Below are 23320 nucleotides of genomic sequence, written 5' to 3'. Positions count from 1 at the left end.
TCTGCACGGACGGATTCGTCCACCGACAGGCAGAAGATTAGAAGATATACATAGAAACGTTCATAATTTCATTTTAAACGGACTTTGGCGACGGTTTGTAGCATTTGGTTGAAGCGTTCGCGCATTTACAGCGAGCGTGGTCGACGTTTTTACGAGTTTACGTTTGAACTACATGACATGGCGGATTAATCGCGGATGCGCTGTTTGCTATTTCCTTTTAGAGAGTACGCGGAGTTTTGGGAAGCGGGGAGGTGAGGCAGTCTTGAAGCGGCTCGAAGGGTCTGCGAGGTGGCATCACTTTGGAAACTTTGCCGTGGTAGCTACGCAGGCATTGCGCCCCCCAGCCTTGTCTAGTTTTGCGTGTTTACGTGGTGTGTTTTAATGTGTGTATGTGTGTTGCCGTGTTCACTACGCACTTAACCCACCAAAGGCGGACTGGCGCTTCAGCGTGTAATCTTCTCTTATGAGTAGGATGTTATCTAGCCAGGCTGGATCGGCACTGAGTGGAAACGGGTCAGCGTCCGGGAATAACGCGGGACACGGTCCTGTGGTTATCGGTAGCGGGCATCGCCCAGGGCTTGCGAGGGCTGGTCAGACGGTAGCCGGGGTTGGTCCTTTCACCGGTGCACCCGGACGTTTGGGAGAGGGTGCAGGGATGCTGGGAGGGAACGGACCCGGAGTCGGTTCGAGGAGTGGCGTGAGACCTGGGAACGGGACCGGACTGGCCGCGCTGCAGCCAGGCAGCCAGGCAGGGATGGGGGGTCTCGGCGCGGGGGTGGGAATTCCCGGGCGGTTTGATCGGAGTAAAGAGGGGGCACCTCAGGTGTGCAGCGCTTCGGACGCGGACTCCGACTCGGGGGATGAGGATGAGCCGATGGGTTCAGCCGGGGACAGCAGAAGGGGTGTCAAGCGAGAGAGAGCCGAGATGGAAGCGGCGATGGTCGGACAGGAGGCCGGGGTGCCACCCGGGGGTTATGGTGTGGTCCCCGGTGGAGTGGCTGGAGCAAAGCCAGGGAAAAAGACACGTGGCCGCGTGAAGATTAAGATGGAGTTTATAGACAACAAGTTGCGGCGATACACAACTTTCAGCAAGAGGAAGACTGGCATTATGAAGAAGGTGAGTTATCCCACCAACTTCCTAGTCGGCTCTGTCATGTCGTTGGCAGAAGTGGCACGAGAGCTCCACTTTTGAACAGTATTAAAACACTCTGTGGTCAGCCCTAACAGGTTCAAATGACAACCCGATCATTAATGTACGGTACAGCGTGTGTGCCTGATCTTATATCCCCCAATAACATGTGATCCCTGCTCCAAGTTTGCCTGCTGAATTCCTTTACACCTTTTGGCTGTGATGTAAACAAACTGAGTGTTTTATGGAATGTGAGTAGAGCGGTCTTTCACCTGCACGTGAACTTTTTCTCCCTGTGACTGTCTTTCTCTCCCCCCAACACTCTCTCGGTCTCTGTCTCTGCTGTAATGGAGACACAGTATTACATGTCCTCTGCTCTGGCACATTGTGGCTGGAAGTCACAACAGACCCCACCGCCTGTGAGCTTTAAATAGAACAGAGCAACTGACATTCTCTATTTCTGACCACCACCACCCTTTAAAACACACCACACACCTACACACAGGGTTTGGCCTACATGAAGCACCTCCTTCATCAATGAAGTTTAACTTGAAATATTTTAGGATGCCCATTTGGAATGATTGCCACAAAATGTCCTGCTTAGAGGCTGTTTGAGAAACCTCAGAAATAAAGCTCAAATGCTTTACTTGTGGAACAGGACAAACTGAAGGCTGTTTTTCCAAGATATTGTGTGTGACCTGAACAAACTCATTGTCAGAATGTAGAGCAAGCCACTGGCTTGGTCCCAGCACACTGAGGAAGCAAGCTCTTCATGTCTGCTTTCTTTCATTCAGGCCACATATGGGTCAGCAGATCTTGGCTGAGAACCCTGATCTAAGATCAGTTCCTTCTTTTATTTATTTATATATATATATATATATATATATATATATATAGATATATATAGATATAGATATATATAGATATAGATATAGATATATATATATAGATATATATAGATATAGATATATATATATAGATATATAATATAAATAAGTGTTTATAAACTAGATTAGCTCTATTACCCACAAATGGCTTATTCCTGCTCTAGATTTTAACAGTGGCTGGTTTCTGGATGAATGCAATGTAACTAAAAGGATTTCTACCGCTTTTATAGCTGCTGGCATGGGAATAGCGCTATTCTTTTTAAGCAAGTGAATTATTAGGAGAGAGAAACGTGCATTAAAGATCAAGCCGCAATGTTCTGTTTACTGTTTGCTCTCGGTGCTAGGAGTCTCTTCCACTATACCATAGTTGCACCTCTATGGCGACGTTGGCACAGGCCCCAGATGAGGTGGTCAGGGGCAGCATGTCCCAGTGGGCACACAGAACCCTCTCATGGGCATGGGAATGCCTTTCCTCTTGACTGAACACCGTTCACCATTCATCATCCTGTATGAAAGCACAGGAAGCACGTTGGGCCCATCTCTCTCCCGATGTCTCTCCTCAACTTGAGTGGCATTGGTAGCGTTGGCGCAGTGACGCTGCATGGCTGCGTTGGTGTCCAGTAGGCATGAGTCGATGGGTCTGAGCATGTCGTAGGAGCGTGAGCACGCCAGCCATTAGTTCTTGGTCTCTTCCTGATCTCAGTCCACCACGGACTAAGCTGAAGCTGCGTTCAAGAGCTGCATTTGTCGTCTGCTTTGCCATTCCGTCACACCACAGGTGTGTTGAATGAAGAATAAAAACATAGTTTCTCAAGGGCTACATCGGACACATGCTGGTAATGGCTTGCTTAACGTGTCTGTGTTCAGAAACAAAACTGAATACAGGCGCGGTTTGGCCAGCAATGCCTCGGATGTTCCACAAATATCGGGGTAATGCGCCTGCACAGTTTTGTGCATTTACGCAACCGTGACTACAGGATGACAGCTTGATGTGTCGGAGTAGGCGAGCCTGTGGGAAGTCATCCTCTGCCCTCATGCCGTTGGTCATTTTGTGACTTCTGCCTCTACTGTGGGCTGTGACAGCTGTCCAAATGGATAGCTGCTGTCACCGCAGCCAGGCTCGGTGCTCTGTGCTGCAGCGCTCCGCTTCCAGCATGGGACCCATAACCCCCTGCTGCTTGTGAAGCTCCGCCCACCTGGCGGCTTCACACAGGCTCATCCGGTCTGGAGGTTAAGTCTTATCCTCAAGGCCCATCCGCGCAATTACTTATTTGTGCTTCTCTAATAGCTACAAACAATAAATGTTTGGTCTGTTTCCCAAAGGAAAGGTAAACTGGTGCGAATGCTTCTTGTTCCGGTGAGTCCTGAGCAACATGTGGTCGACGGGTACGGTACCAGTGAGCGCAGAGGCCTGCTCCCTTCACTGTCTTTTGTAGCAGGCTCTGTGTACAGTTTTGCATTCCTGCACGGCTGACAACACATAAATTCAGCCTCTGTAGGAAAAAGGTTATCTTCAACAGGCAAGAACATCCAGACAAAATGTTTTGTTTTTTGGGGGTTTTTATGGCCTGTCTTCTGGCTCGTGGACCTGCATCTTTCTTATTGTGTAAATGAAGAGGAGTTCAAGTACTTTCTGTTTAATCAAAGGCCAGATTTGCTGTAGTCATCTGCACAACTAAATCTCTCTTACTTTTAAATCCAGCCAAGCAGTGACAGATTTTTGCTCAGGCCAGAGTTTCTGTGTGGGCTGGGGATTGTATTTTGTGCCTAGCGGAATTAATTGACACCTTTACTTGGTTGCTAATCTCAGAAAACAAAATCTCACACAATGCAGCTAAATTAAGATTCAGTGATCATGCCATTTTGTCTGTTGAGTGAAAATGTCTCGAGCTAAGCGCTTAGCCTGCACACTGTAAAACCCCCCCCGGCCCTACACTATTGCACCGTAGCGATATTGTGTCCAGGCAACCGTCTCTCCATCTTGCAGAGACACCGGTGCTGATGCAGCATTATGGGGGGCAGGAGAGGCTGCACTGACCCCAAGAGATGGCCAGGTTTCTAAACGCGGAGCCCGTATGGCTGCTGAGGTGTCCATAGCTGTTGCTTGGTCTGGCTGCTCCGTCACAGTTCCTCACTGCTGTTCTGATGAAAGGGAAACAAATCTTCCTCAGCACTGCCCAGTGCATGGGGCTCATACTGGCTTGGTGCTCTAGTGAGTGTGAAGAGGCATGTGCTGACTGCAGAAATTATATTTTTAAAAACTCCGTACATTCCCGGCATTTCAAATCCAGGTTGTATTTAGTCAGGCAAAGTTCACAAGTGTCTCGTTGGACAGAATGTTTACACCCAAAATGTATTTAGTACTATATTTCACTTGATGTCCTCTCGTCCTTAGTCCAAGTCAAAAGGCCCGTTTGTCAGCGGAGTCGAGTGTGTTCTCAGAGAGAGCCCATGGTTCCCTCAGAATCTGGTACGCAAGCATCTTCATCCTAGCAAACCCCTCTGTAAATGCTCACTAAATGTCTAGTGCTGCGTGTATATGCATGAGGCTGTGCATGTACCGTCTCTCCTCTGATAGTAACGCATAATGATGCATAATGCAATAATAATATAATAAGTAGTGGACACTTTTTTTTTTTTAGTGTGTATGTGTATGCTTATATGAGCTGTGTTTGTGTTAAGGCAGAGAAGTAAATTAATTTACTTTCTGAAAAGGTACTCAAGTACAACGAGTATAAGCCCTCACCTGATCCTGAAGGTGAAGTGTTCTAAAATGGCTAGCTTAGACTTGGCTATTTAAAAAAATAAAAATTAAAAAAAAATTAAAAATCACTGATTTCTTTTTCATGTAGTAGGTGGTTTTACATGGACTAATGTAATGCGACGCTTATTATAAAAGCTTTCAGTCTTAGCCAAATTCCTTGCACTCTAACTTTTCCTAGTACCTGAAACACTTTCTCACACATCTGTGTGTATTGTGTGTGTGTGTGTGTGACTGGTGAGAGAACATCAAGAGCCTGGTTCTACCATGCTTTTCAGGAGATCTGACCCGTGAGAGTCTCAGTTGCCACACCAGTGGCTCCCCCATCAGCCCATGTCTCTACAAACCACAGCCCATGTCCACCACAGAGGACACAGCCACTCTCTCGGTATCAGAGACTCTGTTTTTGGAGCCTTATCTCCTGTTACTTTAGTTACGCTTCAGCCATACGTCAGAGGTCAAGAGTGCAGCTCCTCCAGACTGAAGCTTGTTTTTCTCAGCTGGCTCCAGCATTTCCCAAAGGAAAATTGTGATCATTGAAAATTGGGTTTTATATATTATCTGTTGGTCACTATAAAATGTAGAACCACAAACTCTCCTCTCATAGCTGACTATCAACCCTGAGGCTTTTTCTCAGATGGATGTTTCTTAGCCCAGGGCTGGTAAGATGTATAATTTTGTCTTGAGGCTATACATATGTTGTGCATTGCATTGCTAGAGCAGAAAGGTCCCTGCAAGGATACTGAGAGAGGATTTTGAGTAAAGAACTGAAGGGATATTTCTTTAATTTTAATGTGTCTTTTTATCTCACATGCCATTTTGGTTTTATACTATTATACTGAACATTATTTTGCAAGTGCCACTAGAACATAATTAAATTTAATAACAAATTTGTGACAATTCGCGTTGAATAGTGTATTGCATAATGGAAAGTTGTTAGTAAGCTCATGTTGCAGTGATGGGGAAACAAGGAAATGATGCCAAAGCCTAAGCATGAAGGTGTCTTATGAGACCAGGTTTTGTTGGTCCCTCAGTGAACCCAATCAAAGAGCAGCATTGGCTTTTGTGCTCAGTGCCTGATGACGTCTCTTCCCTGTTCTCTCCCCATGCCAGGCATACGAGCTATCCACTCTAACGGGGACGCAGGTCCTGCTCCTTGTGGCAAGCGAAACGGGGCACGTCTACACCTTTGCCACGCGCAAACTCCAGCCCATGATCACCAGTGAGACGGGCAAAGCCCTGATCCAGACCTGCCTCAACTCCCCCGACTCCCCGCCCCGCTCGGACCCGTCTATGGACCAGCGCATGAGCGCCACGGGCTTCGAGGAGACCGACCTCACCTATCAGGTGTCGGAATCGGAGAGCCTCGGTGAAACCAAGGTGAGCGTTGTTGCATGGCTTTGAGTATTAAAGCCCGGTTGGGTTGGGTTGGGTGGGGGAGGAAGTCAAATCCAAAGCAGTCTTCTACTTGGCAAACATGTTTGGTGTCCAGTTTTTGCTTCTTTAGCTAGTTTGAGCTTCCAGAGAAACATGGCTAATAATTAACGGAAAAGAATTAGCATGATGTAAAGGAGGAAAGCGTGAAGCTCCCATCCCCTAAATCCTTCCTTTGACGATTAAGTCAGAATTCTGGCAGGGGAGTCTCTTCCTGGATCGGTATTGGCTTCCAGCTCAAGCGAGTGGTGGCTGGGTCTCCTCTTTCACCTGTGATGAAGAGGTGTTTGTTGTTGGGGGAGCTCCGGTTTGAGGAGCTTCTCTGGGAGCTGTGAATCCTTCTGCTTCTCTCTCAAGCTGGTCCAAAATGGACTGTATGAAGGCCCACAGGCACTGCCACAATGGTCAGCTCTAATGCTTTTCAGCCATCTAGAGTTTCACTTGCCCACGCTCTTAGCAAAAACACTTACTGTTGTTTCTTGTTTATTGCACTGCAGTTGGAGCTTACTCTACTTTTGATGTTCGGTGAGGATTCAGAATGACTCCTCGCAGGTCATTACGTGGAGTCCATCTGCGTGCGCCTGAGCACAGTGATGTTTCTTGTCAAACTCTGAGCGAATTATGAAGTGTTGAACTCCGAATAACCTCCACTGCTTGCAATTTGTGGGCTTATTCCAATTTGTAGTAAGTCATTTTTAATTGCTCTAAAAGGCTCCATGGTTTATTGGGAGACCTTTCAGAGACTGAGGAGACAGATTTCTACTAGAAAGTATAATACACTGTTCTCAGCGGCCACGTGAGTGACGCTACGTCAAAGTGCGGTTTTCTAAATCAACTTTTTTACAGTTATTTAAATTTGCTGTCTTGTTTGTTGAAGGACCTAAAGGCATGTGATCCTCTGAGTTCAGTTCATGATTCTGGTAATAATGCCTAGTGTAGGCCAAACAATTAGTTTTCTGTTCAGCATATTTTGCGGTTTGGTTCCATATGGTCTTGAATTATAAGTTATTCCTGATACCTTAAAAGAAATCGGTCTTATTTCCTCTTCTAACAACACCTTGCTGTCACTTCGGAACATCATTGAACAATTCCCATTACGAGGCAAGTCAACTCTGCTCTGCAGAAGGATGCTTATGCAAAGCATGACTAAGCACCCCCTATCGGCTGCTGGTCCTGCTCAGCGCCTCCCCCTGACGTGGGGGTGCAGGTTTATGCGGCCCGTACTGCCAGCCGTGTCCACGCCGTCTCTACTGTCTCTCGGGTGGCACGGGTGCCAGGCCAGACGCACCGAGTCACCTTGGTTCAGACACGCTTGAGCTCACACCTCTCATTGATAAAAAAACTTGATTCTGCCTCCATGCCCTTATATGGTAGTGTTTCCCCGCTCACTCTCTTGGCCAGGGGCCCCTCGCATTCCTTATAGGCTGCAGCTGTCTTTGGAGTCCACTGTTTTCTTTACTCTTTTTTTTTTTTTTTTTTTTTTAATATAATGAAGTGATGTGGAGGATGTATATTTAAAACAAGGCTCAGTGCATTGGTGTTACTGTGAGGGTTTTCGCGTTTTAACCAAGAAGCACCGTCTATAGAAGTGGTGTCATCCCCACTTCTGCTGTTTGTAAAACGGCTCTGGAGGGGAACGGGGCAGTTCCGAGGTGTTACCCGCCTCTGCGTAGTTGGCGGTTGGGATAAGCCCTGATTTCCAGACTACAAAAAGCTGTACTTTTGGGACCATTCAGAAATCAGAAAAAAACTAAAATAAAATGTAATCCCTAAATGTAAATGTTGATGTCCTGGTTATGAAGCGAGCACCTTCCTAGTAAGTCTTAGCCTGTGAGTGTGTGAAAAAAGAAACCGGGTCGGAAGAGGAATTCTGGCAGGGAAAATCCCCATCCACAGTGTAATCTAACCCGGTATTAGTCTGTCCAGAGAGACAGCTAGTGGTGATCCAGTTGGAGCCTCAGAACCAGCAGCCCCCAAGGTCATCTCATGCCTCGCTGGGTCATGTGACATCAGCCATAATAAAGCCATACACTGTTTAAACATTCCCCTGGACTGATAAATTGTAGAAAAACTGATCTGTAGCTTTTGAGGTAGCAGACCTGCAGTAAACCACAGAGTTTAACAAGGCACTATGGAAGATTAATAAAAAGTAACCATCTTTTTCTTAGCATCTTTCTTGCAGCCGCCTGAAGGAGAAAACCGTGACGTGGCGGTTTTGAATCAGTCCGGAGTTCCTGCTCAGTATCCTTGAGAGGCAGCCCCATACATGTGATGCTCCAGCAGGTTGAACTCCCATTCACGGCATCTCCCTCCGCCTAACCGCAAACGCTGCATCCAACCAGTGCTGTGCCGTCTGACGGTCTCTACACATAAGCACTGTTGCTGTAATTACACCCTGCTGTGAGTTGCTTTTGCTCAAGCTCCCGTTAGAGTAAATGTGCTTCCTTCTCCATCACTGCGATGCTTTAAACATGGCCCTGTCCCAGACAGCTGCTCCTCTCTCGCCGAGTGCCCGGGTTCCCGCCTGCCCTGTGCTGCTCCCTGCCAGTGGGGCAGAATTTGTCATTAATGGTTGTTTTTACTTGGGAAGGTTTTACCATTCCGAACATTGTCAGACTTGGCTTCAGGCTGTAGTCTGTATAAATAGCTGGTCAATTCGCCTCACCCTTGCCCAGGGCTGTCTTCACTGGGCTGTCGGCACCTCAAAGTGTGAAATGGTGTTTTTATTTTTAATATATATTTGGAAGTCAGTTGACTGGTTCTACTCATTATCAGTTGTGGGTAAAGCACTAAAATGCTTAATCCAAGTGTCATCATAATTACATTTATTACTTAAAATAAATACATAATTTTCTTAAATATTTTTTCTTCTTTTTTTTAAAATTTTTTATTTTTTATTTTATTTATTTTTATTAAAGTCCTTTTGAATATGTATAGAACTGCAGAGCTGAAATCTGATCGCACATAATGACTGCAGAGCCTCTAACTGCATTTTCTGCAATACTATTTTAAAGGGGAATTGAACACGCGGCGTGCGTGCATACATATGTGCGCGGTCATGCACCTGTGTGTACGGTAAGCGTTTCCTGCATAAACCCCAGAGCGATATTCTCCCTTCGCTCGGCTTTCCGCGTTGTGATTTGTTTGATGGATGAATTAAAATCTCCCTCCTTGCAGTGTAATCCATCTCCAGCTCTACAGGCCCAGCTCACTCATCAGCCTTGTGTACATTAGTGTGCAAATGGCTGTGAGAAAGCATGTGTTGTTCTGTGTTTCCCCCCCCACTCCTCCGAAGGTCCCAGCTGTCTTAGGCAAGGTGCTGAAAGGGAGACAGAGAGGGGGAGAGAGAGCGCAAGTGACAACCGAGTGTCACTGAGATAATGGAAAGTCAATTTACTCAGATATGCAGCCTTATCACAGCACAGGCCCTAAATAGGGTGTCTGGTGGAAGAGAAAGACCTAGAGAAAGAGGTGCGCGCGCACACACACACACACACACACACACACACACGCACACAGTGGCGGAGAGAAAAAGGAAGTGACTGAGGTAGAATATGTCAGGGCATGTGAGCAGAGAAGACTGCAAGACATAGAAAGTTTGTGACCGACACATTTACCCGGGGGGGGGGTGTGCGGGGGGGTGTTCGGTAATGTTGAGCAATGTGTCAGTGTGCCAGGCAGGGGAGGGGGCTCGCGAGGCCTTATGTTGCCGAGAGCAGCAGGACAGGTCACTACTGATTGGCTGCACCTCTGCGACTTGGGCTGCCTTGCCTTTTTTAGCAGTCCCAAATGGAGCCGTGAATTCCATATCATTGGCAGGGTGACAGGCGGGAGATGGGAGCCAGCGAGTGGGAGCTGTGGAGGAGGAGGAGGAGGAGGCAGAGCAGAGTGCTGGACTGCAGGCCACTGACGAGCGGCGCTGGCGCTCTGCAGCACACCCAACCGCTCACTTTCCTATCAGAAAGCCATCGTTTGTTTGCCATACATGGTACATAATTTACAGACTTGCATTAAACTGGACAAGCTTAAGTTCTATAGGTGTTTTTTTTAATTTATTTATTATTATTATTATTTTTTTTATTTATTTTTTTTCCCTCTCTCTCTCTCCCCTAAGCTATGCGGCTGCCACTGGTTGTGAACAGTAAAGGCTACGCTGTACAGACTTGTTAGCACTGTTAAGCGATCTGTGGTTCTCCTCTTCATGGCTGTAATTAGTTGTTATGATGAAGCTTTGCGGTGGGCTGTGTATGGAGTCGGCGGATAAACTCCGATCATAGCACGCCTCCTGCTCTAAGCTCTTGTGATGTAACGCTAGTTTTGTTCAGCTGCAGCAGGCTAGCTGACTCTAATGCGTCTCAGATGGGCTGTCGGCCGGCGTACACATTTCTCTCATGGCCATTAGCCCACTGCTGCTTAAACTAAAGCATCCAGTCCATAATTACAACCCTGCCTGGCCTCGTGCGTGTGCGTGAGTGTGTGCGTGTGTGTTTGTTTTTGGATGAATTGACTGTGATTTGGTCATTTGTATTGCTTTGTTAATGGTCTCAGATCTCATGTCTCAGTTCAGTATGTTTTAAAGGAACAGTTTCTGTTTCCTAAGAGCAGTGCATGAAGGAGAGAGCTTTAGGTGTCTGCGGGGGAGAAAATACTATTAGCCCCAACCTCCCTCACATTTACTAAACTGTCTCTGAAGCACTGATGCACAGATTGAGCAGAAGGGATCCCGTTATTGCATCTTGTAAATTGTTAATAAGGAGCTCTCATTTTGGCTGATTATTTATTTAAGATTTCATATACAGTTAAATTGGGGAAGTATAAGCTGTGAATTCCTGGCAATGCGTTATTGCCTGGATCCATAGAACCACTGGGAAGGAATTGGCCTTCCTTCTTGAGGGATGTCGCCTGGGTTTTTTTCCCATTTATTTTCCTAGTGTAAAAAAAAAAAAGCAGCAGCCATCTAGCCGCATAGTTCATGATCAGGATGGCTATTCCAACAGGGATTAATGCGCGTTTGAGAAATTGCTCCTGAGTTCACAACTAGTTGGTTACAAAACAACTGCAGAAGCGGTGATGTCTGGTGGTTCAAGGTTTTACTGGAACCCACAGGAAATGTAACAAGCATGCCTTATTTGAAAGTGCCCAAAACTACAAGAAAATAGTTTTGTTTTTTTTAGTAGATTGAAATGGTCAGACTGTAAATTGTTTAACTTTAAGAAGTAATCATCATTAAGAAATGTATCCTATTTGAATAAATTGTAGCAGTTATATGCGTACCTAGCTAACGAACGCAACCTGCTACACAGGCTTATCTGAAACAGGGCAGTGGTAAAGGTTAGGCAGGACTTTATGCTGACATATCGGCAGTGGAAGCCATTGCAACTAAACAGATCCCCAGATACCAGACTATGAGGCTCCAAAACATTTGGATATCCAGACCTCAAGGCTTTAAGGCCCAAGACTAATAATAGTCTAATAACCTTTATTTATAGAGCCTTTTCATTTTAGTTCCAAAATATCAGTGCTTTACTTGGATTGGTAGATGTATGAGATAAAGGGTCTTCAACCAGCTGAATTCCAAGCAGTCCTATGGAAACGTTCCTCAGCCGAGTGGAGTGGCTGTCTAACCCTTCAGGGGACCAGTAAGACCACGGTGCGACTAGTTCATTAAATGCATCAAGTCTAATCAAGAGGTTATGGCAAATTCAACTAATGTTTCAGCCAGCATTATGTGTGATTTGCAGTATGATTTTTGAATAGCTTTGAGTTTCGTAAAAGGCAGCAAGCAGTTTTAGAGATGTTACTTATATGGGGCTGAAATTATATAGCAGAATCAAGGTCTGGGGATACAAAATCAGCATCATTATTCTGAGCTGAGTACACGAGTACTTCTGTATTCTCAGGATGCTTTCAGGTCTTTTGTGTAACTGTTGCTGACTCTGGCCGACCAAAAAATATTATAATGCATTAGCATAAAAATAAGACAGGATTGTTTATGAATCGCATGTCTGTCTATTTATAGAGGCTATAAATAAATGAATCATAATGAGGTACTTAAAATGGAGTCTTGTGGTACACCATGTTGCATTTTTAGCTCCTATTGGCACTAACAATTTGGTACTAGTCCATCAAATAAAACCTAAAGCATGGAAGTTGCTGTCTATCTATACTAAAGTCCAAACGTACTGAAAGCTGTTCACAATCTGAGGCAAGTAGGAGGTCATTAATCACATTGGCTTGCACTGATTCTGTGGTGTAATATCTCTGGAACCAGATTGAAATGGTGTTGGGTAACAACTTTCTTCAAAATCTTGGATAGAAAGGAGTGTGGCAATAGGAGAGACTAACGAAGGGCCTCACTGAAGTGATTAACATGTTCATTGGGTTAACAGCTTCCATCGGTGCTTCAGCCTGTGCTGAGGCAGAAGGACGTGCGCGCTTTCTAGTTCTCATTAATCCAGAGTTCTGGACTGCTTTAGGGCTTTGGAACAAAGCTCTTGGCATAGCCCCTTGTTGGAGGTACGCAACGTGTCCTATGGAAGTTGGTGTGTGCGTGCGTGTGCATTCTTAAATGTTATGTTTGAATGCATTGGCTGAGTGAACTCTTTGGCATGGTAATGATGAAGTGGCAGGATATTCTTTTTAGCTACAGGGTCATCATCAAATTAAAAACAAGCAAAGACAAACCCAGAAAAAAAAATTCTATGGTTTTTCATTCTACTGAAGGGGCTTATGTGAACGGAAAAATGTAACTACTCTACTCTTAAACATGATTGTGACTGTTATTTAATTCCCATAAAATGTAACACTACATTTGAAACTGTTATCTTGAATAAGTGAATATATTTATATATCTGAATATAAGTGCATAAACAACTCTTACTGTTCTTGAATTGTGCGAGAGAGATTAACAGCTCAACTCAATACTAACCTGTCATGACTTGACCTTCTCCATCCCCCACAATGCATCTGTTCTCAGAATAACATTGTCAGCCAGACGTGTGTGTGTGTGTGTGTGTGTCAGTCACTCAGGGTCCTGGCCTAGTCCTTATTCTACATGTATGCCGAACTCGCCTCTCAATGTCTCATCTTCCGTTAAGATACCTTGGGTTACCAATAAATAAAGTAAACAAAGCTGTAGAGTTTAGAGACACATCATTTCCATCTCCATAGGTGTCAGTACACAGTATGTAGATTTGAGGGTGGTATGTGAAGGGTTAAAGACACTCTGAGAGTGCTCATGTTTCCTGCCAGCTGTCTGGACCCTCAGCTGTTTCTCTCTCTCTCTCCCCCCACCCTGTCCCTGTCTTTCCTTTCTTTGTCTGTCTCTCTCTCTCTCTCTCTCTCTCTCTCTCTCTCTCTCTCTCTCTACCTGTGCCTCCTCTCACCATTTCTCGCGTTTCCCTTTCTTGCTCTTTCCCCGTTCTATTCCTCTAGCTCATATTCCCACTCTTTCCCTGTCCCAGTGCCCACTGTCTATCCATCACACCCTGGATTGGTTGACTGATTTCCCTGTCCTGTTCTTGAATACCTTCACACTCTGATCACTTGCTCATAGACGCACGCACGCACGCACGCGCCTGTATGTGTATAGTCACTCATGTAAACTTGAGTTCAGCTCTGAATTGTGTTGCGCTTAGTCACTATGTTACATAGTTTCTGTAACATCCACTAGAATATGCTGTAGTGTGGTGACAACATCTTACGTTTCTGTCATAAAAGCCTGCTTTTACTGGTAGCGGCGGAGGACTGAAGCTGACTACGATTGACTGGGATGTGTCTGAGCTCATTGCTGCTGTTTGAACAGCGAGTCCGAACTTTGGACTTCCAGGCGACATTCAGCTTGCTTCGCTTTGTATGGAGCACATTGTTGACTGATCATTAAATATGTTCACAGGCCTGCACTGTACAGATTGTGTATTGTAAACCCACCTCTGCCCCACACACCTCGATAAGCATGTACGGCTGATTGCGACGTGCTGTTTGAATACTGTGATGTGATGGGCTGGACGACTCTGTCTGTATCTGAAGAAGAAGAATTTGCATATAACCCATGTATGATATAAAGAATATCGTTTGAGGTATTTGTGAGCCAAATAATTTAATAATCGGTTTTGACAGGGTAAAACCAAGTATTAATTTCCTGAAAGCTCACCCTACACACCCTAATGTGCTCCTCTGAACAGATTGGTGGGTTTATTGGGAGCAAGATGTGAATGTGTCCTTACCTCTCACCCACTCAATCAGTCACATATAAACAGCACCCCTGCTAGAGGGCTTTTTTTTTTGTTGTTTTTTTTTCCTCATACGCAACAGCCTGACAGATGCAGGTTTGTCTGAGGTAGATTAAGATCATTCTTGGAGTAAAGTCTTTTGCATATGCATAGATTCTTTATGGCAAGTCAGTATATTCTCATTCTGTCATCCTGATCCTCAGACAGAGAGTAAGATGATGCGCCAGTGGACGCTCCAGAGGGAGGCCCAATGGCTTCCCTTTACGTACCTTTACAATTTACTTTTTATGAGAATAGATTTCATTCTGAAATATGCAAAACTGTGCTGAATTGTCCTAAATTATTTTTAAGGGTTTAAGTACAGTTATGCTAGTGTATCTTGTAACTACTAAAGTCACAGGAAAAAAAATGTGATGAATGGTTTCAAAACTATAATTTGCAGATCTAGATTGTTTTTTGTTAAGAAGAGCCAAATATGCACTTATTTAAATAAATCAATATATGAATATCTTAAATAAATAAATGCATGATTATTTCTAATGTGAAATGAAATTTGAATGATTGAATAGAATAACTTCTCATTGATTTTATTTTTATGTTCAGTTTTTTATTTCAGTATTTAATTTTCATGCTGAAGGCCTCGGGTGGACTGTAAATTAAGTCTAGCACCATCCGTTAAAGCCGTTGGGAGGGCCAGGTTGGGTGACACGTTTGAATTGATTGTTTGCCTGTAGGGCTTTACAGCATCCATCATCTTTGTTCTAGACACATTAATGTCAGCAAAGCAACAACATGCAGCACGTCTTGACTCCGTCCTGGGTCAGACAGCACGATGTGTTCACACTTTTGGGATTATCTTGGCACTCTCTCTCACTGAGCAAAGGGTCATTTGAAGTTTAGAGGAAGTACTGCAACGATATGGCTTCAAAAGACATGTAGGAATTTAAGGATGCCTGTCTTTTGATATTTCAACGGGTACGGTTGAGCACCTTTTTTGTGGCTTGTCTTGTGAAATTTGTCCATTTTTGTGTCCTAATTAGTATTTATTTATGTATTTGGATTAATAAATGATGCACAGTTTATTCAGTAATGTCACATCTGGCCCTCCATAGGGTTCAAAATAAATGCTGTCATCTTACAAACGGTTGGTTTTGTTCCACTGATCAGTGCATCTATTTAATAGTACACAGCAAATTAATGCACAAATGTCCTGATAATCTGATCTGTTTTGATGCACTTTATTGTGTGTTTATATACACCTGTTCACAGTCCTGCAAAATTTGTGGTAAACATCTCAATATTTATTTTTAAAATATTTAAAATCATTCAATTAGTGTTGTTTTTGATAATTGTATCCCATTTTAGAATTTGTATTGTCTGCAGTGGCTTTAAGATCCGTCTTGTAGTTTTGTCCTTTATTTCACCTTTCACGGATTATCAATTAACCTGAGTCATATTGAAGCAGATCAAATGGGTCATTTTACTATCCACTACTCTATTTTAGATCTGTTGAACCGTGAATGCTATGCCCATAATATGGGGAAAAGCCCATGCTGGGAAGTTGCTACATATTGTGATTGTGGTGCCATACAATATGTTAAGAGCACAGTCGTGAACTCTTGATGCATCATGTTGAAAAATTGCTCAACTTTGTTACTCACCTTTCATATGATCGATCTAAACACCCTCAGAGCAACCATCAAGAACATCAGAGAGTAGTAGGAATGCTCAAAGCATACAGTACAAATTGATTGTTTTTAAAGGGCTCAATATTCATTTAGAAGAGGTGTATACCAGTATTACTCGAAGGCCGATATTGCAATTACAGTTAACTATGTTCCATGTGGAGTATACTCCAGCAAATCAACACAAATGTCCACAAAGCTCACATTTATTTAAAGCTGAAATCATGTCAGAGTTTTACAGAGCCATCAGCTCAAAAGAGTCTCGCCTGCCCGGCTGCTGACATTAGTGTGTGATTTGTCAGCACTATAATTTGATTGTGCTGCTCAGAGATGACAGCGTACCGAGTCTTGTGGAGGCGAGTCTGTCTCATCCTGGTCTCAGGAAGAAGATGCCAAGACCCTGGCACCGCCGCATGCTTTGCCTCCTGTCCCGTGCCTCGCCCTCGGCCTGCCCCCGATGGCACGCTTTCGTGCTGAACCGGCACGCTGGCGGCATCTTTTGCAACAAGTGAGTGCTGGTCGTTGTTAAAGAGGAGCCCGTCACGTATGGGGCTCGTGAATGGAAGCATGCTGGGAGGGTTGTAAAAGGGAGGTTTAGTGGGAGTATGTGTTCTGCACATCACCGAGATCTGTGAAGGTACAGTGTGTGCCCAAAGCAGCCCCCCTCAAACAGCCTTGCTTTCAGATGCACGCAGTCGCGTTGTTTTCAACTGCCATCTTTTATAGACAACAGAATGGGACACCAGAATAATTGTTATGCCTTAAATCATGCGGTCAGCGCAAGAGTGCTTTTGCTTTGATGCAGGATGCGGGAGCACAACTCCTTCTAAAGCTGCTTTTTTTTTTTTTTTTTTTTTTTTTTTTTTTTTTTTTTTTTTTCCCATGTCTATGTATGGAGAGGTTGTCTGGGAGAGATGTTGTCATAGCAACCAGCAACAATACATGAATAGTGCATTTGAAGGTAAAATGTAGAGGTAAAATATGTTTTCCTTGAAACAATGTGTGACTGACGAGCGCCACATAAATATCGGCTTTATTTCTCGGATGCCAGAGAGGTAATTCCAAACGGCAAATGACGGTGGTCAACTTTCTGACCGAGTTGTCTGATTTGAATCAAGTCCTCTACATCTGTTTCTTTAATGGCAGATATTACACTTTGTGCAGTGTGTGTTATTGATTTTAACTTGTGCTTTTTGTATGTTAAGTTGTCGTCCGACAGTGCCGGTACTTTCAAGGATGCTTTTTTTTGGGGGGGGGGGTTGTTGTCAGATCCTAAAACTGCAAACATCCTTTGGTTTCTCGCCGGCCGTCGTTTTTCCCATTTGCCAAGCTAAGCACAGGACCAGCACAGGCTGCCGCCGGGCTGGACGTGCTCTCACTAACGCTGCCCCTCGGCCCGCAGGACTCCCTCAAGCCTGCCTTCACCGTGGCGAGCCTCCCGGGAAGCACCAGTTCGCAGGCCACGGTGCCGACCACCTCCACCACCATGCAGGTGAGCAGCGGACCCTCCTTCCCCATCACCAACTACCTGGCCCCGGCGTCGGCCAGCGGCGGGTCCGGCCCAGGCACGGCCGCCGCCAACGGCACCGTCCTGAAGAGCGCCACCGCCCCTTCGGGAGGGGTCATGCTGCCTGGCGGCTTCACCTTCATGTCAGGTAGGCACCACGCCCACCCCGACAGGCACTGAAGCAGCCGTGGTGTTCCCAGAAAGCTCCGCCGAGCGGCAGACCTCGGAGTGTCATTATTCGCTGGGTCAAATAAGGTCAAACTGAATCTGCAGATATCACATTATTCCCCACTTCAAGTCCCCGGCAAGCTCAGCCCGCCACGCTTAACAAAGCCGTGCGTCGGCAAAGGGGGAACTCAGCCCGAGTGCCTTTGATTGCTATTGTGGGATTGGAATAATTAGCATGGCTACACAATGGGCATAGCAGAGCGCTCTGGCAGGCTCTGCCTATAATTAGTTATGAATATTCAGTGCGCATGGGCCAGGTTGCACTGGGTTTTGTGGGCCCCTTGTCTGGTTAAGCCTGCGAATGCAGATGTGCCCCATCATTAAAGATGCTGAGAGGCTGCTGCTCGCACACGTCTGCCGAACACGTTGCTGCAGGAGAGTTGGTTGTGTGTTCAAGGCCCAACTGCGCTGGCGCTAGAAAACCTGTCCGTTTTTTGGAGCTGCCGAGCAGGGTCGCGCGCATTCCTGCTGCATGGGCCGCGCTGCAGGAAATGCTGCATATGCACGGCTCGACAGGAAAAGCTTTTTGCTGTGTGATGGAAATGATGATGATGATGATGATATTAGTGAAGATAATTATAGCAGTGTGGTCAGAAGCATGAGGTTGCAGTCTGACTTTATCTTCCTGTGACTGCCGACCTCGCTGTGCTGCTTCCTGTCTCTCGCGCTCTTCCACCTGTTTCACAGTCTGTGGCCTGCCAGATGGCATTACCCCCACAAACACGCACGACGAGCACAGAACTGAACACCTCCGAGGCTTTGAATTGCCCCTAACAAAACAGCTGGAGCGCCACTTGTCTGTGGACGTCCGTCAGACCCCCACTCGCACACTTCTTCCCTTCCTCCGTTCCTCGCTGTACTTGTGTTTTGCTCTGCACTAGTGGTTCGGACTCTGGCATCCCAGTGTTTTTATATATATATATATATATATTATAAATATATAAAAATGAAAAAATAAAACCTAGATGGTAGGTATATGAATGTGACGGAGAAAATGGCCACATGCATAACATAACTCATGTCTTCCGCGCTCCATTCACCTTCGGACTACGGCAGGCCCTCCTTTCCCCGCTGGGGCGCCTGCCATCCCCCTGGGGCAGCTGCAGGGGCACTCTCTGGCTCTCCAGAGCCAGCCGGGCCAGACCCTGAGCGCTGCCGCCACCGCCCACCCTGCGCCGGGCCAGCAAACTGTGTTCCGCCTGCCTGCTGCGGTCTCGCTCACAGGTGGGTGGACGTGGGGTTGAGGTGTGGGTGCGCGCGCGTGTGTGTGTTTAATATAAAAACAACTGTATAAGCAGGTTAATAAATCTCTAATATCAGCGTTGTAGTTCTTGTGGCCTACACGCAGGAATTGTTTTAAAGTTAAAAAAAAAAAAAAAGGAAATTAAGTGGCACCTGCTGTCTTTTAAAAAATGTCACTGGGTACTAAAAAAGCCGTTTTTACGGACCTCCCCGCTTTTTGTCCTTTGCGGCGTTTCTCAGGAGGAGGAGTATCCCAGCAGCTCCAAGCCATCCAGGTGCAGGCTGGCACCCAGCCCAGCTCCAACAGCACCGATGGCAGCAGCCCAGAGATCTCCCAGACCAGCACTGCCTCCACAGGTACACGGCACACGATCGCCCGCTAAAGCAAGGGACCGAGTGCAGTCAAACTGTGGAACGGAAGTTTTTGGGGTGAAGTGAAGAATATGGGCATGGGGTTGACCTTTTCTCAAAGCAACACTGCCCCCTTCAGTCAAAACACCATCGGTGCAAGAAGTCAGACAAACGTCTGTGTCATTGTGTCGTTTTCCTATTTTCTTCTTTCTTGCTCGTCTCTCACTTTTCATTTCTTTCTCTGTAGCCACGGTCACTCTCCCGGCAACCATTGTCACATCGTCAGTGCCTACCTCTGTAGCGGGTCACATGATGTACCCTAGCCCCCACACAGTGATGTACGCCTCAGCACCCACGCTAGCCGATGGCAGTCTGGCTGTGCTCAACGCCTTCTCTCAGAGCGCCTCCGCTATGCAGGTGTCCCACGCACAGGCCCAGGACACGGGTGAGTATGACACACACACACACACACACACACACACACACATTATATACATTTTATATATATATATATATATATAGATATAGAGATAGATATAGAGATAGATATAGAGATAGATATAGAGATAGAGATAGAGATAGAGATAGAGATAGAGATAGAGATAGAGATAGAGATAGATAGAGATATAGATAGATAGATAGAGATATAGATATAGATAGATAGATAGAGATATAGATATAGATAGATAGATAGAGATATAGACAGAGAGAGAGATATATAATCAGAAGGTTGCTGGTTCAAGTCCCGCCACTGTTGGGGCCCTTGAGCAAGACCCTTAACCCTTAATTGCTCAAGTTGTATTCAGTGATCATTGTGAGTTGCTTTGGATAAAAGCATCAGCTAAATGCCGTAAACAAAAGTGTTTTTCACTCTCTCTGTCTGTCACCCCTCTCTCTACAGGGGCAGTTCCTCAGGTTTTCCTCGCAGGACCACCTGGCACGGTTCAGATCCCTGTTTCAGCGGTGCAGCTACACCCAGTACGGCAAGATCTCCACTTTACAAGTGAAACTCTTAATATTCTCTCTGCAAGCAGCATGCCACTGACTGTACTAACTCACTGTGGGAGGGATCAGGCTGAAAGCTGCGTCTGCATCTGCTGTCCCTCGGCCCGTGTCCTAAGCTCTCAGGAGCACTGCATGCACTAGCACTCTGACTTTGGAAGCCTTCTTTTCATCATCAGGAAGGACTTCCAAAGCTTTTAAAGGGAGTTTTTTAAAATATTTTTTTTGCACACAGATTGGAAAGAGAGACAGAGAGAAATGAATATCATCCACTGTGTAATTTGATATAAACTGTAGAGCCAAACACAAATTATATCATCAATAAACACAAAAGAACACTGGCATAAAGATATAAAGAGTGCGATGGTGGTTTTTTTTTTGGGGGGGGGGGCTCTTTGGCACATTTGCTACAAAGTATCACAACATAGTCTGTGTTTTTGTGTACTACCTATGTTGTGAATGAACAGAATTTGGTTACTACACAACGGCACATTTGGTGGCATGCTGGTCTCGCCGTGAGTTGAAATACACGATTTGTACTGGGATTTTGGGGCTGATGTTTTACTGCTGTTTCACAGATGGTGATTGGTCAGCAGTCCAGCGGCAGCAGCAGTAATTTGACAGAGCTTCAGGTGGTGAATCTGGACACTGCACAGAACACCAAGAGTGACTGATGGTCCAGGAGGATCACCAGAGACTTGCATCATGTTTATCGATGCCTTGTTTCCTTTTTAAGCGTTACATCCATGTATGCCACGAGTGTGTGTGATTGTACAGTTTCTGCTAGAAATGTCCATCACAACCATGGTCACGAATTGAAAGAAACTTGGTCTCAGTTCTGCTGTGCGTGCTGCGATTTATAGAATATCAACTCCAATTCTGACATGCGTTTTTTGCATGTTACATGTGCGAGCGTGCGTATGCATGTGCGTGTATGTATGCGTTTGTGTGTGTATACATGTGTTTGTGTGTTAATTGCATAAAAGAGAAAAGGAAGACAGTGTTAGTTAGCTGTTGCAGATACTGCAGCCTCTCACTTTGGCCAAAGACATATTTTGTCAGTATTTTTGTGTGAATGCCAGTATGTGTCTGGATAGCAGAGGGGTCATGGAGAGAAGCCTTTGGAGAAAGAGTGATGATGGGTTAAAGCTTTGAGAAAATCAGATAGCAGGACTGTTGGATATGTACATAATTTTCTTTTTTAATTATGTTATTTTAGCTGATAGTGCTATGGCATGTACTGTAGTTTTGTTTTTTTAAAAGATGCTTTTTTTTGTTTTGTATTTCCTTATAAAAACATTTACAACTGTGTAAATTAATGTAATATAATATATATATTTTATTGATTTATATAAGATCATGGAGAATAAGAGTGAGGAATTTTGTAGTCAAGCTCGTTTTTTTTGTTTTTGTTTTTGTTTTTTTTACTATAATCTATAACACAAATTTCCAGCCTGCAGTTGAACAAAGTCAAAGCAAAAACAGAGGGAGGATATGGAGACACCTATAAAGTTTTTCCTGTTGCTTTGTTTTTAACAGCTTTCTTTATTGTAATACCCAGGCATGACATTACCCAAGCTACTTCCTACTTGGCATTAGATGGTCTATGTATGATATAGCGCTGTTTCCACTGGCTGTTTCAGGCTAGGTTAGAATACCATATTCTAATAGGAAGTGATACCTGATACTGAGAAGAGCTCAAAGGAGAGCTCTTGTTCCCTCTTGACTCTAACGATTAACTGTTTTAATGCCACGTTTTGCAAAAGTTGCTGAAAAGGTTTAACGAAACACTAAAACCTTTGCTGATGTCTCGAAATGAGCATCAGACGAGTCCTTGACATGCGTTACCATGCAGAATGACCTGAACTCTTCATGCTGGATTCACACCCTGCCTCAGTAATGCTGACCAGATGTTAGCTGACAGATTAACAGTCATCTGCTTCCCAGTATCTTCACAGCACTGACATATTCAACACCATTTATTTCGTCAGCAACTATAAGACCGTGTGAGAGGGTTTGGACTGGTATGGCTCATGCGTGTGCGCTCTCTCTCTCACTCTCTCTCTCACTCTCACTCTCACTCACTCTCTCTCACTCATATATCAGAAGGCTGTGGTTTGGTCCCCCTGCCCCGCCCCCAAAACTGAATTTATTCAGTTTGACATTTCATCTTACCAAATGACAGAAGCAGCAGCTCACACATGTTGACCTAAAGCCTTTTTGTATAAAGGGAAGTTTTCATGCTGTACTTTGGGGTGGTGTTTTAGACGTTTATTTATAACGACATTTTGTTGGAGTGACGCTTGGTGTGTCTCTGGTCTGGGGAGCATTTGTGCAGCTTGTGTCCAGTGCTCCACTCTGCACTGGTGACATGAGGTTTTCTTCAAGCCAAACTTGGTTTCTCCTATAGAAAATGTGAAATCCTTCACTGAAATCATTTTGTTTGATACATTTTTAAAAGTTTGTTTTACATTTATAACAAAATGGTGTGACATCAGAATGAACACTGGTTCTTTTATTGTTAGATTTTTGAGGTTATTGTGTGAGCTTTTGTGAACTTTTGTTTTATTTCTATTTTTCTTTCATCTTTGGGGATCTTCATGTAACAGCAAATGTACAGAAATTTTGTAATAAAAAATGGATCTTGTACTGATTTTGTGTGTTCATGTTTGTGAAGGGTGCTGCTAACAGCTGGCAGAATTCACCCCTTTATGATTGATTTGATTGATTTTTATTTATTTTTTTATTAACTGGGGTTTTGTGTTGGTGTAGATAGCATAGGACAGCCCACAACCCATTTGAACAGCCAATCAAAACCTACTTTATGCGTAATTAATTACGGGCCAATATTTTTAACGGAAGT

The 23320-nt window shown here is 44.8% G+C and overlaps 1 protein-coding gene across 4 annotated transcripts; it reads left to right on the top strand.

The window, feature by feature from the left end:
* On the top strand, positions 1 to 23110 carry srfb (serum response factor b). Of its 4 annotated transcripts, XM_027020976.2 has the most exons (10): positions 1028 to 1117; positions 4412 to 4486; positions 5056 to 5165; positions 5891 to 6157; positions 17530 to 17782; positions 18919 to 19086; positions 19345 to 19461; positions 19703 to 19900; positions 20357 to 20433; positions 21036 to 23110. In XM_027020976.2, exons 2-10 carry the CDS (start codon positions 4468 to 4470, stop codon positions 21129 to 21131), a joined length of 1305 nt encoding a protein of 434 aa, XP_026876777.2. In that variant the 5' UTR covers positions 1028 to 1117; positions 4412 to 4467; the 3' UTR covers positions 21132 to 23110. The 4 variants fall into 4 exon arrangements, with proteins under 4 accessions (XP_035387337.1, XP_035387339.1, XP_026876777.2 ...); XM_035531447.1 differs by lacking the exon at positions 1028 to 1117 and having other exon boundaries at positions 4410 to 4486; positions 4732 to 5165; XM_035531444.1 differs by lacking the exons at positions 4412 to 4486; positions 5056 to 5165 and having other exon boundaries at positions 1 to 1117.
* Positions 23111 to 23320: the final 210 nt, after the last annotated feature.

The sequence above is a fragment of the Electrophorus electricus genome, chromosome 11 (genome assembly GCF_013358815.1).
Source record: "Electrophorus electricus isolate fEleEle1 chromosome 11, fEleEle1.pri, whole genome shotgun sequence".
Lineage (NCBI taxonomy): Eukaryota > Metazoa > Chordata > Actinopteri > Gymnotiformes > Gymnotidae > Electrophorus > Electrophorus electricus.
This window is presented reverse-complemented; position numbering and strand designations above follow the sequence as displayed.